We start from the raw sequence: 14530 nt of genomic DNA, 5'->3' as shown, positions 1-14530 counted from the left end.
CCCACTATCCAAGTAAACCCTAGAGCTGAGAAAAATCTCTATTAATATTAATAGTAGACATGATCTCCTGACAGGTTTTATCACCCCGTCGAAGCTGGCTATACTATAACCTCAAGGCATGAGGTTTTTCAACCTATACAAACTGATAGACTCCCATGGGTCTTGTAATAGTATTTCTTAAAGTCTTTATGTAGAGCGTTGTACCAAGTGCGTGGGAAAGTACCATACAATAGTAGACATGATCTCTGGTGCATCTACAGCCCTACCCCCTTTTTCCCTGGGGCATCACAAGTGGACCATTTGTGTCTGCCTGCCACACAACTTTCGACCTTTTCCACAACATTTTGGTCCCCGGCCGGGTGTCTGTTTGGAGGACGTCAAGGTTTCGGAGAGTGGTCAGAGACCACATTGTTTTCCACCAGTCACTCTGCTGGGGACAGGGACAGTTCTCTACATCTGTTGTACTGTCTTAAGCACTCAGTACAGTGTTCTGCACACAGGTGCTCGGAAAATGCTATTGATTAATTGATTGACCACATCATTTGGCGAAGGGATTGTGGTGGAGAAGATTTAGAGGACTTGCGGATCAGTCTCGTTGCACCCTGCTTCTAGCTGTTCGTCTGCCCTTTGAAGGAGGCAGACGATACTGATTGGAGGAAAGACACGGGAGAGGAGATACTGAAGAGAAAGCAAGACAAACAGTATTCCAACAAAACGTTACGAAGCAGGAAAGAGGAAAGACGAATTAACTGAGAAGCCATGGAGCTAACAGCGAGCATCGTGAATTACTGAAAAAAATACACCAGTCTCACTAATTCACAATGAAGTAGGGCAGGATCTATGAGAGTTAATGAAAAATCCCACCTTCAAGGAGAGTGAAGAAACAAAGGGAACCAGCCAAGTCTGATCCAGTAACACAGATCCCGTTTTCTGTTAGGTATCGTATTTAGTAAGTGCTTACTATATGCCAAATATTGTATTAAAGGGTGGTGATACAGGCAGATTGGACACAAACCCTGTCCACATAGGGCTCACAGTCTAAGGGAAGGAAGAACGAACAAGTGTTTTAAATAAAATTGTGGTATTTGTTAAGCGCTTAATATGTGCAAAGCACTGTTCTAAGCGCTGGGGGATACAAGGTGATCAGGTTGTCCCACGTGGGGCTCACAGCTTTTTAATCCCCATTTCGGTAACTGAGACCCAGAGAAGTCAAGTGACTTGCCCAAGGTCACACAGCTGACTAGCAGCAGAGCCGGGATTAGAACCCATGACCTCTGAATCCCAAGCCCATGCTCTTTCCACTGAGCCATGCTGCTTCTCTAATTTTACCCTCATTTAATTTTCTAATTCTCTAATCTTACCCTCATTTTGCAAATTTGGAAATAACAGTATTAAGTGTTTTACATGTCACTCGTGTTCTAAATGCTGGAGAAGGTACAAGATAATCAGGTTGCAGAGTCCTTGCTCCCACATGGGGCTCACAGTCTTAGTAAGAGGGAGAACTTGTATTGAATCCCCATTTTACAGGTGAGGTGACAAGCTCGTTTTGGGCAGGGAACATGCCTGCCAACTCTGTCATATTGTACTCTCCCAAGCGCTTAGCACAGTTTCAGCACACAAGTGTTTATGAAATACGATTGAGTGAGGCCCAGAGACGCTAAGTCATTCACTCATATTTGAGCGTTCGCTGTACTAAGCACTTGGTGAGTACAATATAGCGGACCCATTCCCTGCCCGCAATGAGCTTACAGTTGGGGGTGGGGATAATAAGTACTACTAATAATAATTATAAGCTTTTAGAAGCACTGTTGCTTAGTGGGAAGAGCAGGGGCTTGGGAGTCAAAGGTGGTTAGTTCTAATCCCCGCTCTGCCACTTGTCAGCTGTGTGACTGAGCAAGTCACTTCACTTCTCTGTGCCTCAGTTACCTCATCTGTAAAACGGGGATGAAGACTGTGAGCCCCACGTGGGACAACCTGATTCTCCTGTGTCTATCCCAGCGCTTAGAACAGTGCTCTGCACATAGTAAGCGCTTAACAAATACCAACGTTATTAAATACCAACATTATTACTTCTCTGTGCCTCAGTTACCTCATCTGTAAGCCCCCCTTCTAGACTGTGAGCCCGTTGTTGGGTAGGGATTGTCTATCTGTTGACGAATTGTACTTTCCTAGCACTGAGTACAGTGTTCTGCACACAGTAAGCACTCAATAAATGCTATTTAATGAATGAATGTAGAATGAGGATTAATAATAGTAATAATGATGATGGTATTTGTTAAGGGCTTACTATGTGCCAAGCACTGTTCTAAGCGCTGGGATAGATACAAGGGAATCAGGTTGCCCCATGTGGGGCTCACAGTCGTAGTCCCCATTTGATAGATGAGGCAACTGAGGCCCAGAGAAATTAATAGTAATAATAATAATGTTGGTATTTGTTAAGCGCTTACTATGAGCAGAGCACTGTTCTAAGCGCTGGGGTAAACACAGGGGAATCAGGTTGTCCCACGTGGGGCTCACAGTCTTAGTCCCCATTTTACAGATGAGGGAACTGAGGCACAGAGAAGTTAAGTGACTTGCCCACAGTCACACAGCTGACAAGTGGCAGAGCTGGGATTCGAACTCATGAGCCCTGATTCCAAAGCCCGTGCTCTTTCCACTGCGCCACACTGCTTCTCTTAATTAAGTGACTTGCCCAAGGTCACAGCTGATATTTTCGTTACCCTATTTATTTTGTTAATGAATTGTACATCGCCTTGATTCTATTTAGTTGCCATTGTTTTTACGAGATGTTCTTCCCCTTGACGCTGTTTATTGCCATCGTTCTCGTCTGTCCGTCTCCCCCGATTAGACTGTAAGCCCGTCAAACGGCAGGGACTGTCTCTGTTGCCGACTTGTTCATCCCAAGCGCTTAGTACAGTGCTCTGCACATAGTAAGCGCTCAATAAATACTATTGAATGAATGAATTAGTGGTGGAGGTGGGATTAGAACACATGACCTCTGACTCCCAAGCCTGGCCTCTTGCCACTGAGCCACGCTGAGGTAATAATAATAATGTTGGTATTTGTTAAGCGCTTACTATGTGCAAAAGCACTGTTCTAAGTGCTGGGCGGTTGGGTGGGGTATAAGGTGATCAGGTTGTCTCATGTGGCGCTCACAGTCTTCATCCCCATTTTACAGATGAGGGAACTGAGGCAGTGAAGTTGTTGCCCAAAGTCACACAGCTGGCAAGTGGTGGAGGCGGGATTGGAACTCATGACCTGCGCCTCCCCAGCCTGGGCTCTTTCCCCTGGGCCACGCTGAGGTAATAATATTAATAGTGGTAGTATCTTTTAAGTGCTTGCTATGTGCAAAAGCACTGTTCTAAGCACTGGTGGGATGCAAGGTGATCAGGTTGTCCCATGGGGAGGTCACAGTCTTCATCCCCATTTTACAGATGAGGCCACTGAGGCAGTGAAGTGAAGTTGCCCAAAGTCACACAGCTGGCAAGTGCTGGAGGCGAAATTGGAACTCATGACTTGCGCCTCCCCAGCCCGGGCTCTTTCCCCCGAGCTGCGCTGCTGTAATAATAATAATAGTGGTAGTATTTCTCAAGTGCTTACTATGTGCAAAATTACTGTTCTAAGCGCTGGGGCGGAAACAAGGCGATCAGCTTGTCCCATGTGGGGCTCACGGTCTTCATCCCCATTTTACAGATGAGGCAACTCAGGGAGTGAAGTGAAGTTGCCCAAAGTCACAGCTGGCAAGTGGTGGAGGTGGGATTGGAACTCATGACCTGCGCCTCCCCAGCCCGGGCTCTTTCCACTGAGCCAATAATAATAGTGGTAGTATTTTTTAAGTGCTTGCCATGTGCAAAAGCACTGTTCTAAGCACTGGTGGGATGCAAGGTGATCAGGTTGTCCCATGGGGGGCTCACAGTTTTAATCCTCATTTTACAGATGAGGGAACTGAGGCAGTGAAGTTGCCCAAAGACACACAGCTGGCAAGTGGTGGGGGCGGGATTGGAACTCATGACCTGCGCCTCCCCAGCCCGGGCTCTTTCCACTGAGCCAATAATAATAGTGGTAGTATTTTTTAAGTGCTTGCCATGTGCAAAAGCACTGTGCTAAGCACTGGTGGGATGCAAAGTGATCAGGTTGTCCCATGGGGGTCTCACAGTTTTAATCCTCATTTTACAGATGAGGGAACTGAGGCAGTGAAGTTGCCCAAAGACACACAGCTGGCAAGTGGTGGGGGCGGGATTGGAACTCATGACCTGCGCCTCCCCAGCCCGGGCTCTTTCCACTGAGCCAATAATAATAGTGGTAGTATTTTTTAAGTGCTTGCCATGTGCAAAAGCACTGTGCTAAGCACTGGTGGGATGCAAAGTGATCAGGTTGTCCCATGGGGGGCTCACAGTTTTAATCCTCATTTTACAGATGAGGGAACTGAGGCAGTGAAGTTGCCCAAAGACACACAGCTGGCAAGTGGTGGGGGCGGGATTGGAACTCATGACCTGCGCCTCCTCAGCGCGGGCTCTTTGCCCCCGAGCGGCGCGGGGGGGGAGGGGGGGCATTTAGGGCCCGGGGGCCCCGATGGCGTCGTCGTCGTCGTCGTCGTCCATGTTGGGCGGGGCTGCGGGCGGGGCTTCCCGGCCCGTCTCCTCCCCGCTCTGCCTGGCGGCGTCCGCCCGGACGAGGAGCGGCCCCGGGGCCCCTTCGCCCTTCTCGCCTGCCTCCCCGCTGCCGCGGTGAGTACGGACCGGCCCGACGGCGATGGCGGCCGGCCGCCCGTCCTTCCTTCCTTCCTTCCTTCCCTCTCCCTGCCGGGCGCGCCGGGCCCCTGAGGGGAAGGGGCGCGCCCGACGGCCAACGCCTGCCCTCACTCAAGATGGCCGCCGAAGCGGCCTCCTCGCCCTCCCGGGGCGGCGCTGTGAGTGGACGGACGCCCGCCACGTGACCCGCGCCCACGTGACCCCCCCCTCCGGCTGCCTCCGTTTGGGAGATACCACAATCATCCCCGTGGGGGGAGGGCAGGACTGTTCCAAGACCATCCTGGGGGAGCGGGGGCGTATAATAATAATGTTGGTATTTGTTAAGCGCTTACTATGGGCCGAGCACTGTTCTAAGCGCTGGGGGAGACACGGGGGAATCAGGTGGTCCCACGTGGGCTCACAGTCTTCGTCCCCATTTGACAGATGAGGGAACTGAGGCCCAGAGAAGTGAAGTGACTCGCCCCCAGTCACACAGCTGACAAGTGGCAGAGCTGGGATTCGAACTCATGAGCCCTGACTCCAAAGCCCATGCTCTTTCCACTGCGCCACGCTGCTTCTCTAATGTTGGTATTTGTTAAGCGCTTACTATGTGCCGAGCACTGTTCTAAGCGCTGGGGGAGACACAGGGGAATCAGGTTGTCCCACGTGGGGCTCACAGTCTTCATCCCCATTTGACAGATGAGGCGACTGAGGCACCGAGAAGTTAAGTGACTTGCCCAAAGTCACACAGCTGACAAGTGGCCTAGCCGGGATTCGAACCTATGACCTCTGACTCTAAAGCCCGTGCTCTTTCCACTAGGCCACGCTGTATAATATTCATTCATTCAATAGTATATAATTATAATAATGTTGGTATTTGTTAAGCGCTTACTATGTGCCGAGCACTGTTCTAAGCGCTGGGGTAGACACAGGGGAATCAGGATGTCCCACGTGGGGCTCACAGTCTTAACCCCCATTTTACAGATGAAGTGATTGAGGCCCGGAGAAGTGAAGTGACTTGCCCACAGTCACACAGCTGACAAGCAGCAGAGCTGGGATTCGAACTCATGATATACCGACATATAATAATGTAGGTATTTGTTCAGCGCTTACTCTGTGCAGAGCACTGTTCTAAGCGCTGGGGGAGATACAGGGTCATCAGCTTGTCCCACGGGAGGCTCACAGTTAATCCCCATTTGACAGTTGAGGGAACTGAGGCCCAGAGAAGTGAAGTGACTGGCCCACAGTCACCCAGCTGACGAGTGGCAGATCCGGGAGTCGAACTCATGACCTCTGACTCCGAAGCCCAGGATCTTTTCCACTGAGCCACGCTGCTTCCCATAATATTCATTCATTCAATAGTATATAATAATGTTGGTATTTGTTAAGCGCTTACTGTGTGCAGAGCACTGTTCTAAGCGCTGGGGTAGATACAAGGTAATCAGGTTGTCCCACGGGAGGCTCACAGTTAATCCCCATTTTACAGATGAGGGAACTGAGGCACAGAGAAGTGAAGTGACTTGCCCACAGTCACACAGCTGACGAGTGGCAGAGCCGGGAGTCGAACCCATGACCTCTGACTCCGAAGCCCAGGCTCTTTCCACTGAGCCACGCTGCTATTGAGCGCTTACTATGTGCAGAGCACTGTACTAAGCGCGTGGAATGAACAAATCGGTAACAGAGACAGTCCCCGCCCTTTGACGGGCTTACAGTCTAATCGGGGGAGACGGACAGACAAGAACAATAGCAATAAATAGAATCGTAATAATAGAATAATAATGATGATGGTATTTGTTAAGCGCACACTACGGCCCAAGCACTGTTCTAAGCGCTGGGGGAGATACAAGGCCATCACATTGTCCCACGTAGGGCTCAGTCTTCTTCCCTATTGGACAGATGAGGTCACTCAGGCCCAGAGAATAATAATAATAATAATAATAATAATGTTGGTATTTGTTAAGCGCTTACTATGTGCAGATCACTGTTCTAAGCGCTGGGGTAGATACAGGGGAATGAGGTTGCCCCACATGAGGCTCACAGTCTTCATCCCCATTTTACAGATGAAGGAACTGAGGCACAGAGAAGTGAAGTGATTTGCCCAAGGTCACACAGCTGACAAGCGGCAGAGCCGGGATTAGAACCCATGACTTCTGACTCTCAAGCCCAGGCTCTTTCCACTGAGCCGTGCTGCTTCTACTCTCCCTTATATCCTTATACTCCGCCTCATAGTCTCATACTCTCCCTTATATTCTTATACTCTTCCTTATACTCTTATACTCTCCCTTATATCCTTATAATAATAATAATAATGTTGGTATTTGTTAAGCGCTTACTATGTGCAGAGCACTGTTCTAAGCGCTGGGGGAGATACAGGATAATCAGGTTGTCCCACATGAGGCTTCCAGTTAATCCCCAATTTAGAGATGAGGTAACTGAGGCAGAGAGAAGTTGCGACTTGCCGACGGTCACAAGGCTGACAAGTGGCAGAGCCGGGATACCAACCCATGACCTCTGACTCCCAAGCCCGGGCTCTTTCCACTGAGCCACGCTGCTTCTACTCTCCCTTGTATCCTTCTACTCTCCCTCATATTCTTATACTCTCCCTTATATCCTTATAATAATAATCGTGGTATTTGTTAAGTGCTTACCATGGGCAGAGCACTGGTCTAAGCCCTGGGGTAGATACAGGGTAATCGGCTTGTCCCGCGTGAGGCTCTCAGTTAATCCCCATTTTACAGATGACGTAACTGAGGCCCAGAGAAGCGAAGTGACTTGCCCCAGGTCACCCAGCTGACAAGGGGCAGAGCCGGGATACAAACCCATGACCTCTGACTCCCAAGGCCGGGCTCTTTCCACTGAGCCGCGCTGCTTCTCTAATTCTCCCTTATATCCTTCTACTCTCCCTTTCCCCTCTCTGTAATTGATTTCATTGTCTTTCTCCCCTTCTTGACTGTGAGCTCCTTGTGGGCAGGGAATGTGTCTACTAACTCGATTGTTCTCTCCCAAGCCCTTAGTACAGTGCTCAGCACACAGGAAGCGCTCAGTAAATACCACTGATTGTTTGAACGTTTGTCTGTGAGTGGATCCACAGCCCCCAAAAGATTCTGGTGGCTTCGCTTTAAAAAAGGGGGCTGATGATGAAAAAACTCACAGATACGTGTATTTTAAATTGCACGTATGGTCTCTCGTCCTGTCAAGCTCTTTATTTAGCCGCTTGGGTTTCTTCGCCTGTCTCTCGTAGCCGAAGGAAATCTTCTGGTGTGCAAACTTGAAAGACCAGCAGAACCAGCGTGAATAAAACTGTCTTTTCCAGAACGACTCTCTTAGGGAGGGCCTCGGTAGAATGTCTAGCCTCACGCAGCCTGGCTTTGGCAAACTTTCCACCAGATCAAGGCTATTTCCACCTCTCCGATTGTGGGCGGGGACCCTAACTCTTTTCTGTATATTATTTTCCCAGTGTTTAGTTCAGTGCTATGCCAATTAATCAGTCAGTGGCAATTATTCAGCTCTTCCTTTGAGCAGAGCACTGTACTAAGCATGTGGGAGAGTACGCTATAGTTGGAAGACACGCCCCGAGGCCATAATAGGAGTCAGAATGAGAGTCAGAAGGTTCTAATCCCGGCTCCACCCCTTGTCTGCCGTGTGACCTTGGGCAAATCACTTTACTTCTCTGGGCCTCAGTTACGTCATCTGGAAAACGGGAATCGAGACTTTGAGCCCCACGTGGGACGGGGACTGTGTCCAACCCAATTTGCTTGTATCCGCTTAGCATTTAGCCCTTAGCACTTAGTAAAGTGCTGGGCACGTAGGAAGCGCTTAGCAAATGCCATTATTAGTAATAGTAGATGCTTAATAACTACTAGTAGAGCACTAATGTGTAGTGCTAAGGGAGTTGTGAGAAGGAGGAATATGGAGGTATCTGTAGCCTTCCTTCACATCTCCTGCACTCTTCTTGCCCCTTGCCCAAGAGAAGCAGCGTGGCTCAGCGGAAAGAGCCCGGGCTTGGGAGTCAGAGGCTATGGGTTCGAATCCCGGCTCTGCCACTTGTCAGCTGTGTGACTGTGGGCGAGTCACTTCACTTCTCTGTGCCTCAGGGACCTCATCTGTAAAAAGGGGATGAAGACTGTGAGCCTCACGTGGGACAACCTGATGACCCTGTATCTACCCCAGCGCTTAGAACAGTGCTCTGCACATAGTAAGCGCTTAACAAATACCAACATTATTATTATTATTATTATTACTTCAACTTGCCATCCAGAGAATTACCCACCCTCGATAATCAGCCTTCCAACCCTCCACCTTAAAAATACCCCTGCACTGTGCCTCCCTTTGTCCAGGTGATTTTAGGCGTGGGCAAAAGGGCAGCCACCGGGACTGCTGGTCAGGGAAATGTCTGCGGTGGAATCCTTAGAAGTGAGGGTACCCAAGCTGCGCTGCTCCTTCATTCGTTCATTGTCGTATGTACTGAGCGCTTACGGTGGGCAGGGCACTGTACTGAGTGCTTGCGAGAGTACAGTACAACAATAAGCAGACACATTCCCTGTCCACAACGAGCTTTCAGTCTAGAGTGGGAGATGGACATAATACGAATAAATAAATAAATTACAGATACGTACTAAAGTTAAACTGAGGCAGTCCTATCCTCGGGGAGCTCAGAGCGTACCCTCGGTTTGTTTAACGAGAGCGTCCCCCCCTCCCTCGGGAAGGTGGCCCTTGGGTCTCCCTCCTGAGTCCACCATCTCTTGTTGGGGCTGGGCTTGGGCCTGACGCGGAGTAGTGACTCATTAAAGTTGGGTTGGTTTTCATCTTAAAGCTGCTCGCTCCCTTCCTCCCGCCCCTGCCCTCCCCTCCACCCAACGCACACGCCCGCAAACCCATTCCCCATAGGAAATGGCCCCGACCCAAAGTAGGAAACTGGCCTGTGAACCCGGAGTGACCCTCTCAGGACCAGCTCTGTCCCCCAGCCGTCTTACTGTTCGGTCTTTTCAGCCTCCTGTCCTCTCCACCCTGAACTCGATCCACCGCGTAGTTTTTCGCTTGTATCTGAAACTAATAGCCACATGGTGGCAATAGCTCACTTTGGGTGTCACAGCCCTGTGACGGCTGCCTCTAAATGAGGTCCCATCCGAAAGCCGGGCCGTCTGAGCCTCACAGGGACCGCCGCACTTGGGAAGTAGATCCATAGGGCGACTGAAGGAAATGGCGTAAAGGAGGAAACGGACCGTTTAAATGGGAAATTCGAAGAAACGTAAGTAGGAGAGGTTCCTGGGTGCGAAGGGGCGGGGGAAGACGGGAACTTGGAGTAGAAGGGTTAAGACCGTGGGAAGGGGGAATGAGGAAGAGAGGTGAAAAAAGAGACAGAGGTATTAAAGAGGGGGGAAAGGAAGTAGGACATAAAAAAGAATCATGGGAAGCAGCGTGGCTTAGGGGATAGAGCATGGTCCTGGGAGTCAGAAGGGCCTGTGTTCTAATCCATCTCTGTCACGTGTCTGCTGTGTGACCTTGGACGATTCACTTAACTTCTGTGCCTCGTTTACCTCATCTGTAAAATGGGGAGTAAGAGTGTGAGCCCCATGTGGGGCAGGAGCTGTGCCCAAACCGATTAGCTCCTATCTACCCCAGTGCTTAGAACAGTGCCTGATACATAATAAGGACTTAAATACTATTATGATTATTATTATTATTATTATTATAGTCAGGAGACTCCACACCGTGGCATCACAGATTCCCTTCTCCCCTGCCAAGGAGCCCCCGTCCGACGTCTGGCAAGGGACGGGCGAGCTCTTGAGTTGAGGCTGCTCCGAACTCAGGCTCTGGCTTCGGTGACTGGAATCCGTGTTCAGGTGGTGACTAAATATCTGAGCTCCACAGAAACCCCAGCTAGTGGGGGTGGGCCAGTGCAGACCCCCCAAACCCCAACTCCAAAATCAACTCCTCGCCCAGGTCCTGGGCCCTCACGGAAGTGAAGGAACCGAGACTCACCCGCCTATCGGTCAGCGGTATTATTGAGCGCTTACTATGCGGAGAGCACTGTTTTAAGCACTTGGGAGAGAACAAGCACAATGCACCAGAGTTGGTTGACACGATCGCTACCCACGACAAGCTACGTCTTTCCCAGACTGGGAACCTCGCTCAGGCAATCTGTTGCGTCGGGAGCAGTTTCCAAATCGAAATTTCCAAATCGGTGTTTCACTAATCGGCACCTTCTCCCCTCTCGTTGTGTTAGGAATAATGCTACCAGCATGTCTGTGCATTCCATGCTGCGCGAACGGATCGCCGTAGCCCAAGAGCTCATCAAGAGAGCAGAGGCCCTCTCCAGGTCGAGGAAAGGAGGAATAGAAGGGGGCGCCAAGCTGTGCAGCAAACTGAAGGCTGAGTTAAAATTCCTCCACAAAGTGGAGGCGGGGAAAGTGGCCATCAAGGAATCGCACCTGCAGAGCACGAATCTCACCCACCTCCGAGCCGTCGTGGAATCCGCCGAGAAGCTGGAGGAGGTGGTGAGCGTCCTCCACGTCTTCGGCTACGCGGACGGCTCGGGAGAGAAGCAGACCCTGGTGGTGGACGTGGTGGCCAACGGGGGCCACGCGTGGGTGAAAGCCATCGGCCGAAAGGCGGAGGCGCTGCACAACATCTGGCTGGGCAGGGGCCAGTATGGCGACAAGAGCGTCGTGGAGCAGGCCGAGGACTTCCTGCAGGCCAGCCGGCAGCAGCCGGTGCAGTACAGCAACCCGCACATCGTCTTCGCCTTTTACAACGGCGTCTCCAGCCCCATGGCCGAGAAGCTGCGAGAGATGGGCATATCGGTGAGAGGAGACATCGTGGCGGTCGACTCCCCCGCCGAGGACCCCGAGGAACCCTGGCCGAGCCCCCGGGGGTCCGACGACGAGAGCCCCGAAGTCCTGCAGGCCACCAGGGTGGACCGGGAGAAGGTGGTGGCCAGCGTGGCTTTCCCCACGGAGATTAAGGTGGCCGTGTGCACCAGAGTGAACCTGGACATCACCACGCTGATCACCTACGTGTCCGCCCTCAGCTACGGCGGCTGCTACTTGGTCTTCAGGGAGAAAGTGCTCACGGAGCAGGCGGCGCAGGAGAGGAAGGAGCGCGTGCTGCCTCAGCTGGAGGCCTTCATGCAGGGCAAGGAGCTGTTCGCCTGCGAATCTGCGGTGAAGGATTTCCAGTCCATCCTCGACACCCTGGGAGGGCCCGGGGAGCGGGAGAGGGCCGCCGCGCTAATCGGACGGATCCAGGTGGTCCCCGACCAGCCCTCCGATCGTGCCTTAAGACTGGTGGCCAGCTCGAAGATCAACAGCCGCTCCCTGACCGTCTTTGGAACGGGAGACGCGCTGAAAGCTGTCACCATGACTGCCAACAGCGGTTTCGTCCGGGCTGCGAGTAACCAAGGCGTTAAATTCAGCGTGTTCATCCACCAGCCCAGAGCCCTGACCGAAAGCAAAGAGGCGCTGGCTACCCCCTTACCGAAGAACTGTACGACCGACGGCGAGCTCTGACGGTAGCCTACGATTACTGGGTCGTGGAAAGAAATCCAGGTTGAAGGCCGAGTGGTCGTCTTCTTCTCTGAGAAGGAAAGGAGGCCTACGGTGTGAAAAATCAGGTTTTTTTCTCTCGTTTTGTGTGCCGGGACCTCTGTGGAGGATATGCTTCAGAAAATAGAAAAGGGGCAAAGGAGACAGACCTGATGTGTCCGAATATCTAATAAGAGATACAGCCATTGTTAATGGCCAGAGAAGAACAACCTCACATGGTCCTTGGTCTTTATCGGGTTATTTCGTTGTTGTTTCAGTAGGGCTATCTCATCCTTCTTTCCACTGAGATGAAAATGTTTCATGCAGTTTTGTCAACCCCGCATTCCACATTAAACGGTCACTTTAAGGACTCAGACGGAGGATGCGTTTGTATTCTATGGTGCTGTCGTCCTCCTCGGGGTGGAAGGTGGAAAGGGAATTTGGGGAGTTTGGAATTCGGTAGCCCAAAGCACGTCAGGCATCTCCTTTCCGAGAACATCTCCCTTCCCGGAAAAGCTGCGTGGGCTAGCGAATAGAGCACGGGAGCCTTAATCCCGGCTCCACCACTTGTGTGATGTTTGACCTTGAGCAAGTCACTTAACTTCTCTGGGCCACGGTTTCCTCAACTGTAAAATGGGGATTAAGATTGTGAGCCCCACCTGGACTGTGGGGCTGGACTGGACTGTGTCCCACCTGATTAGCTTGTATCTACCCCAGCGCTTAACACAGTGCCTGGCTCACAGTAAATGTTTAGCAGATACTATTAAAACAAACCAACAAAAAACCCAGATTCCCATGTTCTACACTAGCTAGGTCCCTTAAACTCCATTATTCTCTCATTTCAACTTTGCTCTTCCTCAACTAAAAGAGAAAACCTGAAGATTTATCGGTTTTCTTCCCAAACCTGATTTTTGGCCGCCATTTCAGATAATAATAATGGGGTATTCGTTACGCGCTTACTACGTGCAAAGCACTGTTCTAAGTGCCGGGGGGGAGACAAGGTGATCAGGTTGTCCCGCGTGGGGCTCACAGTTTTTAATCCCCATTTTCCAGATGAGGTAACTGAGGCACAGAGAAGTGAAGTGACTCGCCCGAAGTCACACAGCTGGCAAACGGCAGAGCGGGATAGCCACCGTTTGCTAAGTAATGTTGGTATTTGTTAAGCGCTTACTATGTGCAGAGCACTGTTCTAAGCGCTGGGGTAAACACAGGGGAATCAGGTTGTCCCACGTGGGGCTCACAGTCTTAATCCCCATTTTACAGATGAGGGAACTGAGGCACAGAGAAGTTAAGTGACTTGCCCACAGTCACACAGCTGACAAGTGGCCGAGCTGGGATTTTGTCCGTGCCCCATTTCCATTTCCAAGAGGCTCTGTTGGCATTTTGACCGTTAAATTAGCCCTGTCCGTGGACCTCTTCTCTAAGACAGATTTGACGTAACTCGGGTAGACTTCCCCTGGGTTTGTATTTTTAGAGAAGGTCGGTACGATGAGTGATTCTCCATGCAACGCGTTGCCTCACGCATCTCCCGTACGGCACGACCGTCACATCTGCTAGAGCTTTCTAGTGTCATTCTCTCGGTTTACCTCTATTATCCCCTCCCGAGCACTACAGCTCTCTGCATCCACCGGGCAGTGGGGCACCCAGTGATTGATTGATGACTACGCTTCCGCTCCCCATTAGGGAGTTCTGCAAGTGTCTCACAGGATCTCTGAAGGGGACCCTTGGTTTCCTAGGAGACACTTCAACTGAGAAGGACCGGGAAAGGATGGAAGGAAGGTGCTTTTTAAAGCCAATAAATACATTAGTAAGCCAAATTCACTGGGAGGACTGGCTTCTTGTCCTCCCAGCTCCCATTCCCACCTTTCCTAATCTCCCCGGAGAATGGAAACTTTGCAAGACTAGATGACTCATGGCAGCAATAAACACTCCTTCCTTTGTTCTCTTAAAACCATCACCTACCATTGTACACTAAGATGGATGGAATTGCTTTGCCGCATAATCTAAAGATAATTTACCGCATCCATCTAAGTTTAGGAGATGTCTTTGCTTCATTTTACTCTTCCTAGAAACAGTTTGGAATTTGACTTCAGCGGAGTTTCCCTGGGATATCAGTCCAAAACAACTCCTCTAAAGCAATAAGAAAGAGTTCGATGCTGGTTGGAGTTTTTATTGCTTCGGTTTTATCTAGTCTTCAGCAGGGATTCCGGCTTTAGGGCCTGGGAAGCCTGTAACCATTTATATGAAAGGGATGAAGTAAACAAAGAGGATCTGAGT

General features: G+C 50.7%; 1 protein-coding gene across 2 annotated transcripts; it reads left to right on the top strand.

Annotated features, from left to right (window-relative positions):
• The first annotated feature begins 4629 nt into the window (after positions 1-4629).
• C4H7orf25 (chromosome 4 C7orf25 homolog) lies at positions 4630-12634 on the top strand. 2 transcript variants are annotated; one of them, XM_029064209.2, is made up of 2 exons: positions 4630-4727; positions 10957-12634. In XM_029064209.2, the coding sequence occupies exon 2, from the start codon at positions 10973-10975 to the stop codon at positions 12236-12238; it is 1266 nt and encodes a 421-aa protein (XP_028920042.1). In that variant the 5' UTR covers positions 4630-4727; positions 10957-10972; the 3' UTR covers positions 12239-12634. The 2 variants fall into 2 exon arrangements, with proteins under 2 accessions (XP_028920042.1, XP_001506569.3); XM_001506519.6 differs by lacking the exon at positions 4630-4727 and adding an exon at positions 9757-9978.
• Positions 12635-14530: the final 1896 nt, after the last annotated feature.

The sequence above is a fragment of the Ornithorhynchus anatinus genome, chromosome 4, assembly GCF_004115215.2.
Source record: "Ornithorhynchus anatinus isolate Pmale09 chromosome 4, mOrnAna1.pri.v4, whole genome shotgun sequence".
Taxonomy (NCBI): Eukaryota; Metazoa; Chordata; class Mammalia; order Monotremata; family Ornithorhynchidae; genus Ornithorhynchus; species Ornithorhynchus anatinus.
This window is presented reverse-complemented; position numbering and strand designations above follow the sequence as displayed.

Bases quoted from the DNA above. Each gene is read 5' to 3' on its own strand.
- C4H7orf25 (XM_029064209.2), top strand. From the start codon at position 10,973: ATGTCTGTGCATTCCATGCTGCGCGAACGGATCGCCGTAGCCCAAGAG.